The sequence below is a fragment of the Bombina bombina genome, chromosome 8 (assembly GCF_027579735.1).
Source record: "Bombina bombina isolate aBomBom1 chromosome 8, aBomBom1.pri, whole genome shotgun sequence".
Lineage (NCBI taxonomy): Eukaryota > Metazoa > Chordata > Amphibia > Anura > Bombinatoridae > Bombina > Bombina bombina.
Window position 1 is genome coordinate 17,335,367 of NC_069506.1, and position 24,000 is coordinate 17,359,366.

Here is a 24,000-nt window from a genome sequence, read left to right on the forward strand (position 1 = left end):
TCGGAAGAACAGAGATTTGCCCACAGAAAGGATTAATTGCTAATGACTATTGCTATTGCTTTACAAATAATACCTTTGTGAGCATATTTGGACTGATGACTGGAAATGGGACATGCCCCGAGTTCTTTTTAGAATATGGTAATGGTGAAGATTATCGCGATTTAATTCAACTTACTCAAGAAGGTATGAAAGTAATACACTGTGTTATGAGTAGAACTAATACTCAATATATCAAAATATAACTTCATTTCCATGAAGTTTACAGTTTGTGTTTACTGTCCCTTTAAATGGGGGGAGGTATAAGGCATGGAAACATTATGACAACAGATAAGAACCAAAAGGCCCATCTAGGGCGTGATCCGATATACGGCACAGGTTTTGGCGCAAGCGTGGAAACCTGCGCCGCCCGTAGTTTCAGCTCGCAACTCGAGCTATCACATATACGGCGCCGTCAGATGCTAAAGTGCCGTAAGTCTGACAAACTAGCGATATCCAGAAATCTGCGTAAGTACAAATTTCTGGAGTCGCCAGTGACTTACGGCACTTTAGAAACTGCCGCCGCATAAAAAACTGACTAAGTTATAAAATCACCCGTTACTGTCTAACACCCCTCCCAAACATAGCCCGACACGTATACTCCTCTATCCGCAATCCCCCCTCTCACTCCTAATAATAAATATATTAACCCCTAAACCGCCGCTCCCGGACCCGGCCGCCAGCTACATATGTCTTACCCCCTAATCTGATCCCCCTACACCACCGCCACCTATTTAAACTATATTACCCCCTAATATGATCCCCCTACACCGCTGCCACCTATTTAAACTATATTACCCCCTAATATGATCCCCCTACACCGCCGCCACCTATTTAAACTATATTACCCCCTAATATGATCCCCCTACACCGCCGCCACCTATTTAAACTATATTAACCCCTAATGTGAGCCCCCTACACCGCCGCCACCTATATTATATGTACTACCCCCTAATCTAACCCCCTTACACCGCCGCCACCTATATTAAAATTAACCCCTAATCTAATCCCCCTATACCGCCGCCACCTATATTAAATTTATTAACCCCTAAAATACTAAAATTTCCCTACCACTAAACCTAAGTCTAACCCTACAAATAGCCCTGAAAAGGGCCTTTTGCGTGGCATTGCCCCAAAGTAACCAGCTCTATTACCAGCCCTTAAAAGGGCCTTTTGCGGGGCATTGTCACAAAGTAATCAGCTATTTTACCTGTAATCTAATCCCCCTACACCGCCGCCACCTATAATAAATATATTACCCCCTAATCCAATCCCCCTACACCGCCGCCACCTATATTAAATATATTAACCCCTAATCTGACCCCCCTACACCGCCGCCACCTATAATAAATGTATTACCCCCTAATCTAATCCCCCTACACCGCTGCCACCTATATTAAATATATTAACCCCTAATCTGACCCCCCTACACCGCTGCCACCTATATTAACCCTAATTATATTAGGGTTAATATAGTTAATATAGTTATTATATTATATATATTATTAATATAGTTAATAATTAATATAGTTATTATATTATATATTAACTATATTAACCCTATCTAACTCTAACACCCCTAACTTAATTATTATTAATCTAAATCTAAATAATATTAATAATATTAACTAAATTATTCCTATTTAAAACTAAATACTTACCTATAAAATAAACCCTAAGATAGCTACAATATAATTAATAATTACATTGTAGCTATTTTAGGGTTTATATTTATTTTACAGGTAACTTGGTATTTATTTTAACTAGGTACAATAGCTATTAAATAGTTAATAACTATTTAATAACTACCTAGAGAAAATAATTACTAAATTACATGTAAAATAAATCCTAACCTAAGTTACAAATACACCTACACTATCAATAAATTAATTAAATAAACTACAAATATCTAAACTAAAATACAAAAAAAACAAACACTAAATTACAAAAAATAAAAAAAATATTACAAGAATTTTAAGCTAATTACACCTAATCTAAGCCCCCTAATAAAATAACAAAGCCCCCCAAAATAAAAAAAATTCCCTACCCTAATCTAAATTACAAAAAGTAATCGGCTCTATTACGAGCCCTTAAAAGGGCCTTTTGTGGGGCATTGCCCCAAAGTAATCAGCTCTTTTACCTGTAAAAAAAAAAGAACAAACCCCCCCACCATTACAACCCACCACCCACATACCCCTACTCTAACCCACCCAATCCCCCCTTAAAAAAACCTAAGTCTAACCCCCAAGTGCTCCTTACCTGTCCTGAAGACCGGCGGAGAAGGTCCTGTTCCAGGTGGAGAAGTCTTCTTCCAGGCGGCGACCTCTTCTTCTTCCAGGATCCAGCTGGCACGGAGCGGAGGAGTTGAAGACCGATGACCACGGAGCTGAAGACCGTCCATCTGGAACTGAAGACAGGTGATGCTGGAACTGAAGATCGGCGACGCTGGAACTGAAGACCGGAGCCGGAGCGTGGAGGATCCTCTTCATACGATCGCCGCCGTACACTGAATAGGAATTCAAGGTACGCGATTAAAAATGGCGTCCCTTGAATTCCTATTGGCTGATTTGAGCCTTCAAATTCAAATCAGCCAATCAGATGCAATCTACTTTAATTCTATTGGCTGATTTGAATAGCCAATAGAATAAGAACTACTGTAATTCTATTGGCTATTCTAATCATATTAATTATTAACTATATTAATAATATATATAATATAATAACTATATTAACTATATTAACCATAATATAATTAGGGTTAATATAGTTAATATAGGTGGCGGCAGTCTAGGGGGGTCAGATTAGGGGTTAATATATTTAATATAGGTGGCGGCGGTGTAGGGGGATTAGATTACAGGTAAAAGAGCTGATTACTTTGTCACAATGCCCCGCAAAAGGCCCTTTTAAGGGCTGGTAATAGAGCTGGTTACTTTGGGGCAATGCCACGCAAAAGGCCCTTTTAAGGGCTGGTAATATAGCTGGTTACTATGAGGCAATGCCACGCAAAAAGCCCTTTTCAGGGCTATTTGTAATTTAGTTTAGGGTAGGGACATTTTAGTATTTTAGGGGGTAATACATGTATTATAGGTGGCGGCGGTGTAGGGGGATTAGATTAGGGGGTAATATAGTTAAAATAGGTGGCGGCGGTGTAGGGGGCTTACATTAGGGGGAAATAATTTTAATATAGATTGCGGCGGTGTAGGGGATCACATTAGGGGGTTAGACATTTAATGTAGGTGGCAGCGGGGTCCGGGAGCGGCGGTTTGGGGTTAAACACTTTATTAGGGATGCGGCGGGGGATCGCGGTTGACAGGTAGATAGACATTGCGCATGCGTTAGGTGTTAGGTTTTATTTTGCAGCCAGTTTAGGGATTTACGGGGCTCCAATACACAGCGTAAGGCTTACTACGCCTGCATTTTGTGGCGAGGTGAAAATGGATTAAGATTTCTCCATTTTCGCCACGTAAGTCCTTACGCTGTATATTGGATACCAAACTGCGCTGGTTTGGTATACCTGTCTATGGGCCAAAAAACTATGGCCGAAGGCAGAAATATACGAGCGTAACTTCTAGGTTACGCCGTATATAGGATACCAAACCAGCGCAAAATTTGGCATTGCCGGCTTTTGCGGGCGACGCCGTATATCGGATCGGGCCCCTAGTCTTTACTCATTTCCTTCTAAAGTTTAAGCTTAGTTAATTCTTAGGAAAACCTTATGCATTTCCTAGGTATTTTGAATTCCCTTGAAGGGGCAGTATACACCAATTTAACTGCATGTAATAGACACTACTATAAAGAAGAATATGCACAGATACTGATACAAAATTCTAGTATAAAACCTTTCAAAAACTTACTTAGAAGCTCCCAATTTAGCACTGTTGATGAGATTAGCCTGGGCCACCCACTGAAAGGGGCTGAGAGCAGAACCTCCCCTGCATATGAAATGACCTATTATACAAACAGAAGCAGTCTGAAGTCTGAAAATCAGCACAATATAAGCAAAACTATACATTCTTACAAAACACACCCAAATGGACTATATAAAGGGATCATCTGCAACACATTTATGCAAAGAAAAATCCCTTTAAAGTATTTCCCCCTACCATTTTTACATGAAGTCTATTCCATGGGGTAGATTTATTAAATGTCGGACAAACATGATCCGCTGTAGCATAAGCTGTTGGCATTTATCATTGCACAAGCATTACTTATGAAATGCTTGTGCAATGCCGCCCCCTGCACATTCGCAGCCATTCGGCCGCTAGCAAGGGATGTCAATCATCCTGATCGTATCCGATCAGGATGATTGCAGTCTGCCTTCTCAGAGATGGCAGACGAGTTGAGAAGCAGTGGTCTTAAGACCGCTGCTTCTTAGCTTAAAGTTATTAACCCCTATCCCGCCGCTCCGGGACCCCGTCGCCACTAAATAAACATATTAACCCCTAAACCTCTGGCCTCCCACATCACTACCACTAACTAAACCTATTAACCCCTAAACCGCCAGACCCCCACATCGCCATAAACTAAATTAAGCTATTAACCCCTAAACCTAACAAGCCTCTAACTTTAAATTAAAATTACAACATCACTATCTTATAATAAATTAAAACTTACCTGTAGAATTAAAATAAACTTATTTTAAACTATTAATTAACCTACCCTAACTATTATCCTACAATTAAATTAAACTAGCAATTAAATTAACTAAATTACATATTAAAAAACCCTAACCCTACTCAAATTATTTAAATCTACTATTAAACATGAAAAATTACTAAATTACTAAAAAAAAAATAAACGCTAAATTACAAAAAATAAAAAATAATTACACCTAATCTAATAGCCCTATCAAAATAAAAAAAAACTAGCCTACAATAAACTACCAATGGCACTCAAAAGGGCCTTTTGTGGGGCATTGCCCCAAAGAAATCAGCTCTTTAACCTGGAAAAAAAATACAAAGACCCCCCAACAGTTAAACCCACCACCCAACCAACCACCCCACCCAAATAAAAACCCTATCTAGAATAACCTAAGCTCCCCATTGCTCTGAAAAGGGCATTTGGATGGGCATATCAATCTTTTGCCCTGAAAAGGGCAATCAGCTCTTTTACAAGCCCAACCCCTAAGCTAAAATAAAAACCCACCCAAAAAACCCTTAAAAAAAACTAACACTAACCCCAAGACGATCCACTTACAGTTCTTGAAGTCTTGCTTGAACGATTCATCCAGCCGTCCTCATCCTCATCCAGGTGGCAAGAAGTCTTCATCCGGGCACCCTCTTCCATCTTTATCCAGCCGGCGAAGTCTTCATCCAGACGGCATCTTCTATCTTTATCCATCCGGCACAGAGCGGGTCCATCCTGAAGACATCCGGTGAGGAGATCCTCTTCAATACGGTTGCCGCCGTAAACTGGAACTTGAATGCAAGTGACATCATCCAAGATGGTGTCCCTTGCATTCCTATTGACTGAAAGGTTCCAATCAGCCAATAGGATTAGAGCTGCTAAAATCCTATTGGCTGTTCCAATCAGCCAATAGGATTGAGCTCTCATACTATTGGCTGATTGGAACAGCCAATAAGATGAGAGCTGCTCAAATCCTATTGGCTGATTGATAACTTTCAGTCAATAGGAATGCAAGGGACGCCATCTTGGATGACGTCACTTGCATTCAAGTTCCAGTTTACAATGGCGACCGTATTGATGAGGAGCTCCGTGCCGGATGTCTTGAGGATGAACCTGCTCCGTGCCGGATGGATGAAGATAGAAGATGCCGTCTGGATGAAGACTTCGCCGGCTGGATGAAGATGGAAGGGGGAGCCTGGATGAATACTTCTTGTTGTCTGGATGAGGTTAGATGGATCCTTCAAGTGGGACTTCAAGAACTGTAAGTGGATCATCTTGGGGTTAGTGTTTTTTTAAGGGTTTTTTGGGTGGGTTTTTATTTTAGCTTAGGGTTTGGGCTTGTAAAAGAGCTGATTGCCCTTTTCAGGGCATGGCAAAAGACTGATATGCCCATCCAAATGCCCTTTTCTCGTCAATGGGGAGCTTAGGTTATTTTAGATAGGGTTTTTATTTGGGGGGGTTGGTTGGGTGGTGGGTTTAACTGTTCGGGGGGTGTTTGTATATTTTTTCCAGGTAAAAGAGCTGATTTCTTTGAGGCAATGCCTATAATGTGTTATCTGCAGATTGTTATTGTTGTGTATATATAGATCAAGTTAAAGGGACACTAAACCCACATTTTTTTTCTTCATGATTCAGATAGAGCAGCAACTTTAAGCAACTTTCTAATTTACTCCTATTATCAAATTTTCTTCGTTCTCTTGCTATCTTTATTTGAAAAAGAAGGCATTTAAGCTAAAAAGCCAGTCAATTGTTGGTTCAGACCCCTGAACAGCACCTGTTTATTGGTGGGTGAATTTATCCACCAATCAGCGAGAGCAACCCAGGTTGTTCACCAAAAATGGGCCGGCATCTAAGCTTACATTCTTGCTTTTCAAATAAAGATACCAAGAGAATGAAGTAAATTTGATCTTAGGAGTAAATTAGAAAGTTGCTTAAAATTTCTTGCTCTATCTGAATCAAGAAAGAAAAAAATTGGGTTCAGTGTCCCTTTAAGTTATAGTTCATGAACTAATGTGTTGTTGTTTTTTTTTTTTTTTTTATAGATCAATCAATTTTTGCTCATCTTCTTATCGGTAAGATAACAACAAGAGTGTCTAAATGCAAAGTGATATTAATGTTGTCTCTTCCATTTCTCTCCCTGTTTCTACTTTACTCAATTAAAGAGACATGAAAGCCAAAATGTTCTTTCATTAATCAGATAGAGAACACAGGTTTAAAAAGTTTCCAATTTACTTATTTTAGCAAATTTACTTTGTTCTCTTGTTATTCTTTGTTAAAGAGATACCTAGATAGGTAGTGTGCACACGCCTGAGGCTCTACATGACAGGAAATAGTGCTGCCATCTAGTGCTCTTCCTAATGTATAACATTGTAAAACTGCTGCCATCTAGTGCTCTTCATAATGTATAACATTGTACAACTGCTGCCATCTAGTGCTCTTCATAATGTATAACATTGTACAACTGCTGCCATCTAGTGCTCTTGCTAATGTATAACATTGTACAACTGCTGCCATCTAGTGCTCTTCCTAATGTATAACATTGTACAACTGCTGCCATCTAGTGCTCTTCATAATGTATAACATTGTACAACTGCTGCCATCTAGTGCTCTTGCTAATGTATAACATTGTTATAAAACTACTGCCATCTAGTGCTCCTGCTAATGTATAACATTGTTATAAAACTGCTGCCATCTAGTGCTCCTGCTAATGTATAATTTATTATAAAACTGCTACCATCTGGTGCTCTTGCTAATGTATAACATTATTATAAACTGCTGCCATCTGGTGCTCTTGCTAATGTATAACATTGTTATAAAACTGCTGCCATCTAGTGCTCTTGCTAATGTATAACATTATTATAAAACTGCTGTCATCTGGTGCTCTTGCTAATGTATAACATTGTTATAAAACTGCTGCCATCTAGTGCTCTTGCTAATGTATAACATTATTATAAAACTGCTGCCATCTAGTGCTCTTGCTAATGTATAACATTATTATAAAACTGCTGCCATCTGGTGCTCTTGCTAATGTATAACATTGTTATAAAACTGCTGCCATCTAGTGCTCTTGCTAATGTATAACATTGTTATATAACTGCTGCCATCTAGTGCTCTTGCTAATGTATAATATTGTTATAAAACTGCTGCCCTCTAGTGCTCTTGCTAATGTATAACATTATTATAAAACTGCTGCCATCTAGTGCTCTTGCTAACGTATAACATTATTATAAAACTGCTGCCATCTCGTGCTCTTGCTAATGTATAACATTGTTATAAAACTGCTGCCATATAGTGCTCTTGCTAATGTATAACATTGTTATAAAACTGCTGCCATCTAGTGCTCTTGCTAATGTATAACATTGTTATAAAACTGCTGCCATCTAGAGCTCTTCCTAATGTATAACATTGTTATAAAACTGCTGCCATCTAGAGCTCTTGCTAATGTATAACATTGTTATAAAACTGCTGCCATCTAGTGCTCTTGCTAATGTATAACATTATTATAAAACTGCTGCCATATAGTGCTCCTGCTAATGTATAACATTGTTATAAAACTGCTGCCATCTAGTGCTCCTGCTAATGTATAACATTATTATAAAACTGCTGCCATCTAGTGCTCTTGCTAATGTATAACATTGTTATAAAACTGTTGCCATCTAGTGTTCTTGCTAATGTATAACATTGTTATAAAACTGCTGCCATCTAGTGCTCTTGCTAATGTATAACATTATTATAAAACTGCTGTCATCTAGTGCTCTTGCTAATGTATAACATTGTACAACTGCTGCCATCTAGTGCTCCTGCTAATGTATAACATTGTTATAAAACTGCTGCCATCTAGTGCTCTTGCTAATGTATAACATTGTACAACTGCTGCCATCTAGTGCTCTTGCTAATGTATAACATTGTACAACTGCTGCCATCTAGTGTTCTTGCTAATGTATAACATTGTACAACTGCTGCCATCTAGTGCTCTTCCTAATGTATAACATTGTTATAAAACTGCTGCCATCTAGTGGTCTTGCTAATGTATAACATTATTATAAAACTGCTGCCATCTTGTGCTCTTCCTAATGTATAACATTGTTATAAAACTGCTGCCATCTAGTGCTCTTGCTAATGTATAACATTGTACAACTGCTGCCATCTAGTGCTCTTGCTAATGTATAACATTGTTATAAAAACTGCTGCCATCTAGTGCTCTTCCTAATGTATAACATTGTTATAAAACTGCTGCCATCTAGTGCTCCTGCTAATGTATAACATTGTACAACTGCTGCCATCTAGTGCTCTTTCTAATGTATAACATTGTTGCAAAACTGCTGCTATATAATGTTGCAGACACGTGCACACTCCTAAACTTACCTTCCTGCTTTTCCACAAAGGATAACAAGAAAACTGAGAAAATTTGATAAAATAAGTAAATTGGAAAGTTGTTTAAAACTGTATGTTCTGTCTGAATCATGAAAGAGTTGTTTAAAACTGTATGTTCTGTCTGAATCATGAAAGGAAAATGGGTTTTATATCCCTTTAAGTCAAGAAATCTAGGGACCAATTATCAAAAACTCATGGAAATAGAGGGGAATCAAACATAAAAAATATAAGAATGTAACATCACAAACGATGGCGCCATTTTTGTGATTTTAAATTCTTGTTTTATACAAATTAATTTTGGGATAATTTGTATTTTGTAGGTGGCAGAGTTTGGGTCTATTAGATTTATAGAATAGAAATACCCCAACCTAATTATTAATAAAACAATATAATGCAATCTGTGTCTCTTCATATCCAGAACCTGCAGTGAGATAAACATCTCACCACTTTAATTCGCTCTTCTAAAATTCCTAGGGACCTTGCAGTACTAACGAGACTTCTTAGATCATTTTGTTAAACCAGAGAGCTTTAGATCATTGGTCGCTAAGGATTATGAGGTTTGACTTAAAGGGACAGAGAACTTTAAAGGGATAGAAAGATGATAATATTTGTGCTCCATTGGCTTTGCGCTCGAGCAGTATCTGATATGGATTTCAGTGCGGTCCCTCATAGCAATGTTTTATTGGAGACAAATTACACACTATATTAACGCACGCATGAAAATATTAACCATGGACTTGTAATACATTATGATGCAAGTGGATCGAGGTCCAGCACTGTTTGTGTTTCATTCCGCTTGTACTTTTGTGCTCATTTCAGTTTTAAATAGAAGCATTTTTGCCATATACTTCCATTAGCAAAAATGCTTCTAATAAAAGTTATTACCGTTTACAGCAGCATACGCACGTATCCTGTGAAGGCCGTGCACCAGTATTCAAACATTATGGGGTGGATTTATTATGCTGTGAATGCAGCCTTTAGGCTCGCCGGAAACTTAAAGGGACATGAAACCCAAAAATGTTCTTTCATGATTTAGGTAGAAGTGGTTCACTTCTATTATCAAATTTGCTTAATTCTTTTGGTATCATTTGTTGAATGAGCAGCAATGCACTACTGGTTTTAAACTGAACACATTGGGTGAGCCAATGACAATCAGTATATATATATGCAGCCACCAATCAGAAGCTAGAGAGCCTAGGTTCTTTGATGCTCCTGAGCTTGCCTAGATAAACCTCTCAGCAATGGATACTAAGAGAATGAAGCAAATTAAATAATAGAAAAATACATTTGAAAATTGTTTAAAATTGTATTCTCTATCTGAATCACGAAAGGTATTTTTTGGGTTTCATGTCCCTTTAAGTTAAGAAGCTCCTTAACTCATCCACCACCACTGAGGTGGCAGACAGCAATTATCCCGATCGGCTATGACCGGGATGATTGATACCCCCTGCTAGTGGCCGATTGGCCGCGAATGCGCAGGGGGCATCATTGCACAAACATTTCACAAGAAATGCTTGTGCAATGTTAAATTCCGACAGCATTTAGTGAAGACATGATCAGTCCACCCGACATTTAATAAATCTACCCCTATGTATACTCAGAGACTGGCAGGGGTGTGTATTGCATAGGAATAGGTTATCGCACGTGATATTCTAAGTTTGACTTTTTGCACGCAACCTGACATGCGAAAAGTTGACTTTTAGTGCTCTAGCGAAAGTGCTCCACTTCTGTTCTACTTTGGTTTCATCTGACCATATGACATTCTCCCAATCCGCTTCTGGATCATCCAAATGCTCTCTAGCATACTTCAGACGGGCCCGGACATGTACTGGCTTAAGCAGGGGGACACGTCTGGCACTGCAGGATCTGAGTCCCTGGCAGTGTACTGTGTTACTGATGGTAGCCTCTGTTACGTTGGTCCAGCTATCTGCAGGTCATTCACTAGGTCCCCCCATGTGGTTCTGGGATATTTGCTCACCGTTCTTGTGATCATTTTGACCGCATGGGGTGAGATCTTGCGTGGAGCCCCAGATCGAGGGAGATTATCAGTGGTCTTGTATGTCTTCCATTTTCTAATTATTGCTCCCACAGTTGATTTCTTCACACCAAGCTGCTTGCCTATTGCAGATTCAGTCTTCCCAGCCTGATGCAGGGCTACAATTTTGTTTCTGGTGTCCTTCGACAGCTCTTTGGTCTTCACCATAGTGGAGTTTGGAGTGTGACTGTTTGAGGTTGTGGACAGGTGTCTTTTATACTGATAACAAGTTCAAACAGGTGCCATTAATACAGGTAATGAGTGGAGGACAGAGGAGCCTCTTAAAGAAGAAGACACAGGTCTGTGGAGCCAGAAATCTTGCTTGTTTGTAGGTGACCAAATACTTATTTTCCACCATAATTTGCAAATAAATTCTTTCCAAATCAGACAATGTGATAGTCTGGATTTGTTTCCACATTTTGTCTCTGATAGTTGAGGTTTACCTATGATGAAAATTACAGGCCTCTCTCAACTTCTTAAGTGGGAGAACTTGCACAATTGGTGGCTGACTAAATACTTTCCCCCCCCCACTGTATATATATATATATATATATATATATATATATATATATATATATATATACATATAAACACATAAATACATATGTAGACATATACAGACATATATATACACATATAAACACATAGACATATACAGACATATATATACACATATAAACACATAAATACATATGTAGATATATACAGACATATATATACACATATAAACACATAAATACATATGTAGATATATACAGACATATATATATACACATATAAACACATAAATATATATGTAGATATATACAGACATATATATATACATATAAACACATAAATACATATGTAGACATATACAGACATATATATACACATATAAACACATAGACATATACAGACATATATATACACATATAAACACATAAATACATATGTAGATATATACAGACATATATATACACATATAAACACATAAATACATATGTAGATATATACAGACATATATATACACATATAAACACATAAATACATATGTAGATATATACAGACATATATATATACACATATAAACACATAAATACATATGTAGATATATACAGACATATATATACACATATAAACACATAAATACATATGTAGATATATACAGACATATATATACACATATAAACACATAAATACATATGTAGATATATACAGACATATATATAAGTGCAGCCCTTTGCCGCTGTAAAATCATATTATGCAATATTCATATTTAGTAAACTGTTATACTGTGTATTTACTGTAAATATTTCAAATTCCAATGTTCTGCACATAGCTGAAAATGTTCTTTGAATTTATAAATAGATATTCCTATATATATCTGTATATATCTATATATATCTGTAGTCTTAGAATAAGATAGCCATCACTGGATTTAAAGTAAAACTTAGCTTTTATTGTAGTAACATTTTTTACATTGATCTACTACAATAAAAGCTAAGTTTTACTTTAAATCCAGTGTGTGCTATCTTATTCTAAGACTGTTTGTATCGATGATACAGCACCCTGGTGGATAATTCTCAGTAGATTTGGAGTGCAGGCCCTTATTTGCTATACTATATATATCTGTATATATCTATACCTATATATAATCTTGTGTGTATGTATATATATATAATCTTGTGTGTATGTATATATATATAATCTTGTGTGTGTGTATATATATATAATCTTGTGTGTATGTATATATATATAATCTTGTGTGTATGTATATATATATAATCTTGTGTGTATGTATATATATATATAATCTTGTGTGTGTGTATATATATATAATCTTGTGTGTGTGTGTATATATATATAATCTTGTGTGTGTGTATATATATAATCTTGTGTGTGTGTATATATATAATCTTGTGTGTGTGTATATATATATAATCTTGTGTGTGTGTATATATATAATCTTGTGTGTGTGTATATATATATAATCTTGTGTGTGTGTATATATATAATCTTGTGTGTATGTATATATATATAATCTTGTGTGTGTGTATATATATATAATCTTGTGTGTGTGTATATATATATAATCTTGTGTGTGTGTATATATATAATCTTGTGTGTGTGTATATATATATAATCTTGTGTGTGTGTATATATATAATCTTGTGTGTGTGTATATATATATAATCTTGTGTGTGTGTATATATATAATCTTGTGTGTATGTATATATATATAATCTTGTGTGTGTGTATATATATATAATCTTGTGTGTGTGTATATATATATAATCTTGTGTGTGTGTGTATATATATATAATCTTGTGTGTGTGTATATATATAATCTTGTGTGTGTGTATATATATATAATCTTGTGTGTATGTATATATATATAATCTTGTGTGTGTGTATATATATATAATCTTGTGTGTGTATATATATATAATCTTGTGTGTATGTATATATATATATATATATAATCTTGTGTGTGTATATATATATAATCTTGTGTGTATGTATATATATATATATATAATCTTGTGTGTGTATATATATATAATCTTGTGTGTGTGTATATATATATAATCTTGTGTGTGTGTATATATATAATCTTGTGTGTGTGTATATATATAATCTTGTGTGTGTGTATATATATATAATCTTGTGTGTGTATATATATATATAATCTTGTGTGTGTGTATATATATATATAATCTTGTGTGTGTGTATATATATATAATCTTGTGTGTATGTATATATATATAATCTTGTGTGTGTATATATATATATAATCTTGTGTGTGTATATATATATAATCTTGTGTGTATGTATATATATAATCTTGTGTGTATGTATATATATATAATCTTGTGTGTATGTATATATATATAATCTTGTGTGTGTATATATATATATAATCTTGTGTGTGTGTGTATATATATATAATCTTGTGTGTGTGTATATATATATAATCTTGTGTGTGTGTATATATATAATCTTGTGTGTGTGTATATATATATAATCTTGTGTGTGTGTATATATATATAATCTTGTGTGTGTGTGTATATATATATAATCTTGTGTGTGTGTATATATATATAATCTTGTGTGTGTGTATATATATATAATCTTGTGTGTGTGTATATATATATAATCTTGTGTGTGTGTATATATATATAATCTTGTGTGTGTGTATATATATATAATCTTGTGTATGTGTATATATATATAATCTTGTGTGTGTGTATATATATATAATCTTGTGTGTGTGTATATATATATAATCTTGTGTGTGTATATATATATAATCTTGTGTGTATGTATATATATATAATCTTGTGTGTGTATATATATATAATCTTGTGTGTATGTATATATATATAATCTTGTGTGTGTATATATATATAATCTTGTGTGTATGTATATATATATATAATCTTGTGTGTGTATATATATATATAATCTTGTGTGTGTATGTATATATATATAATCTTGTGTGTGTATATATATATAATCTTGTGTGTATGTATATATATATAATCTTGTGTGTGTATATATATATATAATCTTGTGTGTATGTATATATATATAATCTTGTGTGTGTATATATATATAATCTTGTGTGTATGTATATATATATAATCTTGTGTGTATGTATATATATATAATCTTGTGTGTATGTATATATATATAATCTTGTGTGTATGTATATATATATAATCTTGTGTGTGTATATATATATATAATCTTGTGTGTATGTATATATATATAATCTTGTGTGTATGTATATATATATAATCTTGTGTGTATGTATATATATATATAATCTTGTGTGTATGTATATATATATAATCTTGTGTGTGTATATATATATAATCTTGTGTGTATGTATATATATATAATCTTGTGTGTGTATATATATATATAATCTTGTGTGTATGTATATATATATATATAATCTTGTGTGTGTATATATATATAATCTTGTGTGTGTATATATATATATATATAATCTTGTGTGTATGTATATATATATAATCTTGTGTGTATGTATATATATATAATCTTGTGTATGTATATATATATAATCTTGTGTGTATGTATATATATATAATCTTGTGTGTATGTATATATATATAATCTTGTGTGTGTATATATATATATAATCTTGTGTGTGTGTATATATATATAATCTTGTGTGTGTATATATATATAATCTTGTGTGTGTATATATATATATATAATCTTGTGTGTATGTATATATATATAATCTTGTGTGTATGTATATATATATAATCTTGTGTATGTATATATATATAATCTTGTGTGTATGTATATATATATATAATCTTGTGTGTATGTATATATATATAATCTTGTGTGTATGTATATATATATAATCTTGTGTGTGTATATATATATATAATCTTGTGTGTATGTATATATATATAATCTTGTGTGTGTGTATATATATATAATCTTGTGTATGTATATATATATAATCTTGTGTGTATGTATATATATATATATAATCTTGTGTGTATGTATATATATATAATCTTGTGTGTGTATATATATATATATAATCTTGTGTGTATGTATATATATATAATCTTGTGTGTGTATATATATATATAATCTTGTGTGTATGTATATATATATAATCTTGTGTGTATGTATATATATATAATCTTGTGTGTATGTATATATATATAATCTTGTGTGTATGTATATATATATAATCTTGTGTGTATGTATATATATATAATCTTGTGTGTATGTATATATATATAATCTTGTGTGTATGTATATATATATAATCTTGTGTGTGTATGTATATATATATAATCTTGTGTGTATGTATATATATATAATCTTGTGTGTATGTATATATATATAATCTTGTGTGTATGTATATATATATAATCTTGTGTGTATGTATATATATATAATCTTGTGTGTATGTATATATATATAATCTTGTGTGTATGTATATATATATAATCTTGTGTGTGTATATATATATAATCTTGTGTGTATGTATATATATATATAATCTTGTGTGTATGTATATATATATAATCTTGTGTGTGTATATATATATAATCTTGTGTGTATGTATATATATATAATCTTGTGTGTATGTATATATATATAATCTTGTGTGTGTGTATATATATATATAATCTTGTGTGTATGTATATATATATAATCTTGTGTGTGTGTATATATATAATCTTGTGTGTATGTATATATATATAATCTTGTGTGTGTATATATATATAATCTTGTGTGTGTATATATATATATATATAATCTTGTGTGTATGTATATATATATAATCTTGTGTGTGTGTATATATATATAATCTTGTGTGTATGTATATATATATATAATCTTGTGTGTATGTATATATATATAATCTTGTGTGTATGTATATATATATATATATATAATCTTGTGTGTATGTATATATATATAATCTTGTGTGTATGTATATATATATATATAATCTTGTGTGTATGTATATATATATAATCTTGTGTGTATGTATATATATATATAATCTTGTGTGTATATATATATATAATCTTGTGTGTATGTATATATATAATCTTGTGTGTGTATATATATAATCTTGTGTGTGTATATATATAATCTTGTGTGTATGTATATATATATAATCTTGTGTGTGTGTATATATATATATAATCTTGTGTGTGTGTATATATATATATATAATCTTGTGTGTGTATATATATATATATATATAATCTTGTGTGTATGTATATATATATAATCTTGTGTGTGTATATATATATATATATAATCTTGTGTGTATGTATATATATATAATCTTCTGTGTGTATATATATATATAATCTTGTGTGTATGTATATATATATAATCTTGTGTGTGTATATATATATATAATCTTGTGTGTATGTATATATATATAATCTTGTGTGTGTGTATATATATATAATCTTGTGTGTATGTATATATATATAATCTTGTGTGTGTATATATATATATAATCTTGTGTGTATGTATATATATATAATCTTGTGTGTGTGTATATATATATAATCTTGTGTGTGTATATATATATAATCTTGTGTGTGTATATATATATAATCTTGTGTGTGTATATATATATAATCTTGTGTGTATGTATATATATATAATCTTGTGTGTGTATATATATATAATCTTGTGTGTATGTATATATATATAATCTTGTGTATGTATATATATATAATCTTGTGTGTATGTATATATATATAATCTTGTGTGTGTATATATATATATAATCTTGTGTGTGTGTATATATATATAATCTTGTGTGTGTATATATATATAATCTTGTGTGTATGTATATATATATATAATCTTGTGTGTGTATATATATATAATCTTGTGTGTGTATATATATATATAATCTTGTGTGTGTATATATATATAATCTTGTGTGTGTATATATATATAATCTTGTGTGTATGTATATATATATAATCTTGTGTGTGTATATATATATAATCTTGTGTGTATGTATATATATATAATCTTGTGTGTGTATATATATATATAATCTTGTGTGTGTATATATATATAATCTTGTGTGTATGTATATATATATAATCTTGTGTGTATGTATATATATATAATCTTGTGTGTATGTATATATATATAATCTTGTGTGTATGTATATATATATAATCTTGTGTGTATGTATATATATATAATCTTGTGTGTATGTATATATATATAATCTTGTGTGTATGTATATATATATAATCTTGTGTGTGTATATATATATATATAATCTTGTGTGTATGTATATATATATAATCTTGTGTGTATGTATATATATATAATCTTGTGTGTATGTATATATATATATAATCTTGTATGTATGTATATATATATAATCTTGTGTGTATGTATATATATATAATCTTGTGTGTATGTATATATATATAATCTTGTGTGTGTATATATATATAATCTTGTGTGTATGTATATATATATAATCTTGTGTGTATGTATATATATATAATCTTGTGTGTGTATATATATATAATCTTGTGTGTATGTATATATATATAATCTTGTGTGTATGTATATATATATAATCTTGTGTGTGTATATATATATATAATCTTGTGTGTATGTATATATATATAATCTTGTGTGTGTATATATATATAATCTTGTGTGTATGTATATATATATAATCTTGTGTGTGTATATATATATAATCTTGTGTGTGTATATATATATAATCTTGTGTGTATGTATATATATATAATCTTGTGTGTGTGTATATATATATAATCTTGTGTGTGTATATATATATAATCTTGTGTGTATGTATATATATATAATCTTGTGTGTATGTATATATATATAATCTTGTGTGTATGTATATATATATAATCTTGTGTGTATATATATATAATCTTGTGTGTATGTATATATATAATCTTGTGTGTGTATATATATAATATTGTGTGTATGTATATATATATAATCTTGTGTGTGTATATATATATATATATATATAATCTTGTGTGTGTATATATATATATAATCTTGTGTGTGTATATATATATATATAATCTTGTGTGTATGTATATATATATAATCTTGTGTGTGTATATATATATATATAATCTTGTGTGTATGTATATATATATAATCTTGTGTGTGTATATATATATATAATCTTGTGTGTATGTATATATATATAATCTTGTGTGTGTATATATATATATAATCTTGTGTGTATGTATATATATATAATCTTGTGTGTGTGTATATATATATAATCTTGTGTGTATGTATATATATATAATCTTGTGTGTGTATATATATATATAATCTTGTGTGTATGTATATATATATAATCTTGTGTGTGTGTATATATATATAATCTTGTGTGTGTATATATATATAATCTTGTGTGTGTATATATATATAATCTTGTGTGTGTATATATATATAATCTTGTGTGTATGTATATATATATAATCTTGTGTGTGTATATATATATAATCTTGTGTGTATGTATATATATATAATCTTGTGTATGTATATATATATAATCTTGTGTGTATGTATATATATATAATCTTCTGTGTGTATATATATATATAATCTTGTGTGTGTATATATATATAATCTTGTGTGTATGTATATATATATAATCTTGTGTGTGTGTATATATATATAATCTTGTGTGTGTATATATATATATAATCTTGTGTGTGTATATATATATAATCTTGTGTGTGTATATATATATAATCTTGTGTGTGTATATATATATAATCTTGTGTGTATGTATATATATATAATCTTGTGTGTGTGTATATATATATAATCTTGTGTGTGTATATATATATAATCTTGTGTGTGTATATATATATAATCTTGTGTGTGTATATATATATAATCTTGTGTGTATGTATATATATATAATCTTGTGTGTGTGTATATATATATAATCTTGTGTGTGTATATATATATAATCTTGTGTGTGTATATATATATAATCTTGTGTGTATGTATATATATATATAATCTTGTGTGTGTATATTAGGGATGGGCGAATGTTTCGCAACATTCGAAAAACGACACGAATTTTAACACATTCGTTCGTTCGAATCGAATTTCGAATGTTTACATAACATTCTAACATTCGATTTTCGAATATTCGGTTTCGAATTTTACGATTACATTCGAAAATATTCGAATTCGAAAAATTCGAATTTAGATTGTAATAGTATTTCTAATGCTTTTTCTTTAAATGTAATATTCGAATTATGCAATATTCGAATTCGAAAAATTCGAATTTAGATTGTAATAGTATTTCTAATGCTTTTTCTTTAAATGTAATATTCGAATTATGCAATATTCGAATTCGAAAAATTCAAATTTAGATTGTAATAGTATTTCTAATGCTTTTTCTTTAAATGTAATATTCGAATTATGCAATACGTGTATTCGAATTCGAAAAATTCGAATTTAGATTGTAATAGTATTTCTAATGCTTTTTCTTTAAATGTAATATTCGAATTATGCAATACGTGTATTTGAATTCGAAAAATTCGAATTTAGATTGTAATAGTATTTCTAATGCTTTTTCTTTAAATGTAATATTCGAATTATGCAATATTCGAATTCGAAAAATTTGAATTTAGATTGTAATAGTATTTCTAATGCTTTTTCTTTAAATGTAATATTCGAATTATGCAATATTCGAATTCGAAAAATTCGAATTTAGATTGTAATAGTATTTCTAATGCTTTTTCTTTAAATGTAATATTCGAATTATGCAATACGTGTATTCGAATTCGAAAAATTCGAATTTAGGTTGTAATAGTATTTCTAATGCTTTTTCTTTAAATGTAATATTCGAATTATGCAATATTCGAATTCGAAAAATTCGAATTTAGATTGTAATAGTATTTCTAATGCTTTTTCTTTAAATGTAATATTCGAATTATGCAATACGTGTATTCGAATTCGAAAAATTCGAATTTAGATTGTAATAGTATTTCTAATGCTTTTAAATGTAATATTCGAATTATGCAATATTCGAATTCGAAAAATTCGAATTTATATTCGAATTCGAAAAATTCGAATTTATATTCGAATTCGAAAAATTCGAATTTCGAATGTAGACATTCGATATAATTATAAACATTCGAATTCGAAAGTGACATTCGAAAACTGTAAATAACATTCGATTTTCGAATTTTTAAGAATATTCGTTCTTATCGACATTCGAATTTAGAATTCGAATTTCGGTAATAACATTCGTTCTACATTCGAAATTCGAAAATTTGCACATTCGCCCATCCCTAGTGTATATATATATAATCTTGTGTGTGTGTATATATATATATTCTTGTGTGTGTATATATATATAATCTTGTGTGTATGTATATATATATAATCTTGTGTGTGTATATATATATATAATCTTGTGTGTGTGTATATATATATAATCTTGTGTGTGTATATATATATAATCTTGTGTGTATGTATATATATATAATCTTGTGTGTGTATATATATATAATCTTGTGTGTGTATATATATATAATCTTGTGTGTGTATATATATATATAATCTTGTGTGTGTATATATATATATATAATCTTGTGTGTATGTATATATATATAATCTTGTGTGTGTATATATATATAATCTTGTGTGTATATATATATATATAATCTTGTGTGTGTATATATATATATAATCTTGTGTGTGTATATATATATAATCTTGTGTGTATGTATATATATATAATCTTGTGTGTGTATATATATATATAATCTTGTGTGTGTGTATATATATATAATCTTGTGTGTGTATATATATATAATCTTGTGTGTATGTATATATATATAATCTTGTGTGTGTATATATATATATAATCTTGTGTGTGTATATATATATATATAATCTTGTGTGTATGTATATACTGTATACGTATATATTGCACAAAAAAACATCAGATATATGTAGCAATATGTATGTATGAATAAATAGAACATTTTGTTATTTGAAGAACATTGGAATGTTTAATATTCATATTTCTATGTCAGGTTAGCGCACATGAGAATATGCGATCCGGTTTGCACGAGAGTGGGGTATTTTTTCCCCCACTTTTTTTGCTCCATTGACATCTATGGGGGAATACGTGAATGTGCATGTGATATTCTAACTTTGGATTGTTGTACTTGTCGGGTTAGAGCAAGAGCAAAAACAGTTAATTTTCACTCGTTATATGTGCGCAGCCTGACAAGCGCAAAAAGCTTACTACTAGCCCTAAGTATATATTTATAAATAAAATATTTAACGATTACTGTCCCTTCAAGGGAAGGGCTAAAGGTGAAGTTTGGGGAGAAATGACATGCGCTAAAAGCCCTGTTTGTGTAACCCAGCAATGCTCCTGTCTGTATGACACCAACAATTTCATAACAAAGTCATTAATACATCAAATTATTTTGGGCTCTTTTAGGGTCATCAGTGGCTGGAAATTCCACTGGACTGCTGCCTATCCTTAGCACTTATTTTCCTGTGGAAGAAAATATACGTCATGTAGTTGTTGTTGGTTTGGCGATAGGTTTCGTTGTCCTCCTCATCGCACTCTTCATCTGTTACTGGTAAGGAATTGCTTGTGATATCTGTGCTGTACTTCAGAGTTTATACAAAATGTTTAATTGATACTCTTATTTATCTTTACTATAGACAATACTGTCCTTTCTGTAGATGATACAAGAACACAGAAGCGCCACATGGCCTAATATTGTTTGATGACAAATATAAATAAGGTATCAGGTAGATACACTCACACTTAGTATGGCACCCCTAGTGGTGCAGAAGGACCTCCGGTGGATATTCAGTAATATTTAGTAGAGCACCTTCCCTGGTGCAATCTAGGCAGGCTGGATTCAATACAGTCAACCAGCAGACTTAGAACCAATGGTCTGAAGCTCCCCAGGAATCACAGGTGGAGATGTGGAAAATAGTAGGTAGCAGTAGCCTGATGAAACAGCCATTTGATAAGCTGAGAAACACGTTGTTTTTATTATATTATTATTTTAAATAAAGTAAGTACTTTTTATACTTACTTCTTGCTGCCGGACTACTTTTATTTCTCAGCTACCCTACCTACTATTTTCCACCTGTGATTCCTGGGGAGCTCCAGACCATTGGTTCTAAGTCTGCTGGTTGACTGTATTGAATCCAGCCTGCCTAGATTGCACCAGGGAAGGTGCTCTACTAAATATTACTGAATATCCACCGGAGGTCAGTCTTCTGGGTGACTGCTATCTGTCTACAGACCGCTCCTTCTGCACCACTAGGGGTGCCATACTAAATGTGAGTGTATCTACCTGATACCTTATTTATATTTGTCATCAAACAATATTGGGCCATGTGGCGCTTCTGTGTTCTTGTATCATCTACAGATTGTTGACCTTGGATCGTGGCCTTGATCCTCTACAGATAGCTGCCTAGACCTGCAACACCAATTACACAGTGTGGACTTTATTATCTCTAGATGAGATTAAATCTGTGTTAGAAATTGTAGACAGTACACTTATCACATCTGTGTTGTATTATATGATTATTTTGTTAGTATATGGGCATCCTAACAGGGACTATATTACTAATTTATATAATTTTTCCACTTTTGTATATCATATCATATATAGCAGTATAGCCTTATATATATATATATATATATATATATACCATTGTCTATATCCACCTGTCTAAGAGGTGTGTGTATTTGTGCATATATTATACATAGTTCCATAAGGGCGCCCCCTATCTTTATATCAATACTGTCCTTTAATGCTTTGGGTCGATTTAACAATGTCGGTCCGACATGATACGCTGTAGCGTATTATGTCCGACACACATCGCTGAATGGGGACAGCATACGCTGTCCGCATTCAGCATTGCACAAGCAGTTCTTGTAAACTGCTTGTGCAATGGCGCCTCCTGCAGATTTGCGGCCAATCGGCTGCTAGCAGGGGGTGTCAATCAACCCTATCATATTTGAATGGGTTGATTACTGTACGTCGCTCAAAGGCGGCGGATACAGTTAAGGAGCAGCGGAAACACGGCGAGATGGCCCCATTCGGGCCATTATAAATTGGCCCCTTAAACTGTATATAGGAAAGTAATTCAGACACATTTTGATACAGTGACTTACCTAAGGATTTTGGGACGTGCTCTGTAATATAAACCTCTCTTATCTGTTTGGTTTCCTGGTGGGCTATTTCATGAGAAGGGGCATCTAGAGAAAAGATTGCTGGGGGCCGTTATATTTAGGAGAAGTTATATAAATTTACATGCAGAAAAAAGCAGCTTTTACTTTTTTTTAACTCTGAGATAACCACCGTATTAATATTATAGGT

At 31.6% G+C, this 24,000-nt stretch overlaps 1 protein-coding gene across 1 annotated transcript in view; it reads left to right on the forward strand.

Moving 5' to 3' along the window:
* LOC128638282 (uncharacterized) overlaps window positions 1-24,000 on the forward strand; it is an 86,141-nt gene that overhangs the window by 37,795 nt on the left and 24,346 nt on the right. Inside the window, exons 4-6 of the mRNA XM_053690150.1 lie at window positions 1-183; window positions 6,705-6,734; window positions 22,092-22,236. The exon at window positions 1-183 is cut by the window's left edge and continues 213 nt beyond it. Coding sequence (XP_053546125.1) covers window positions 1-183; window positions 6,705-6,734; window positions 22,092-22,236 — 358 coding nt within the window. The remainder of the gene's footprint in view (window positions 184-6,704; window positions 6,735-22,091; window positions 22,237-24,000) is intronic.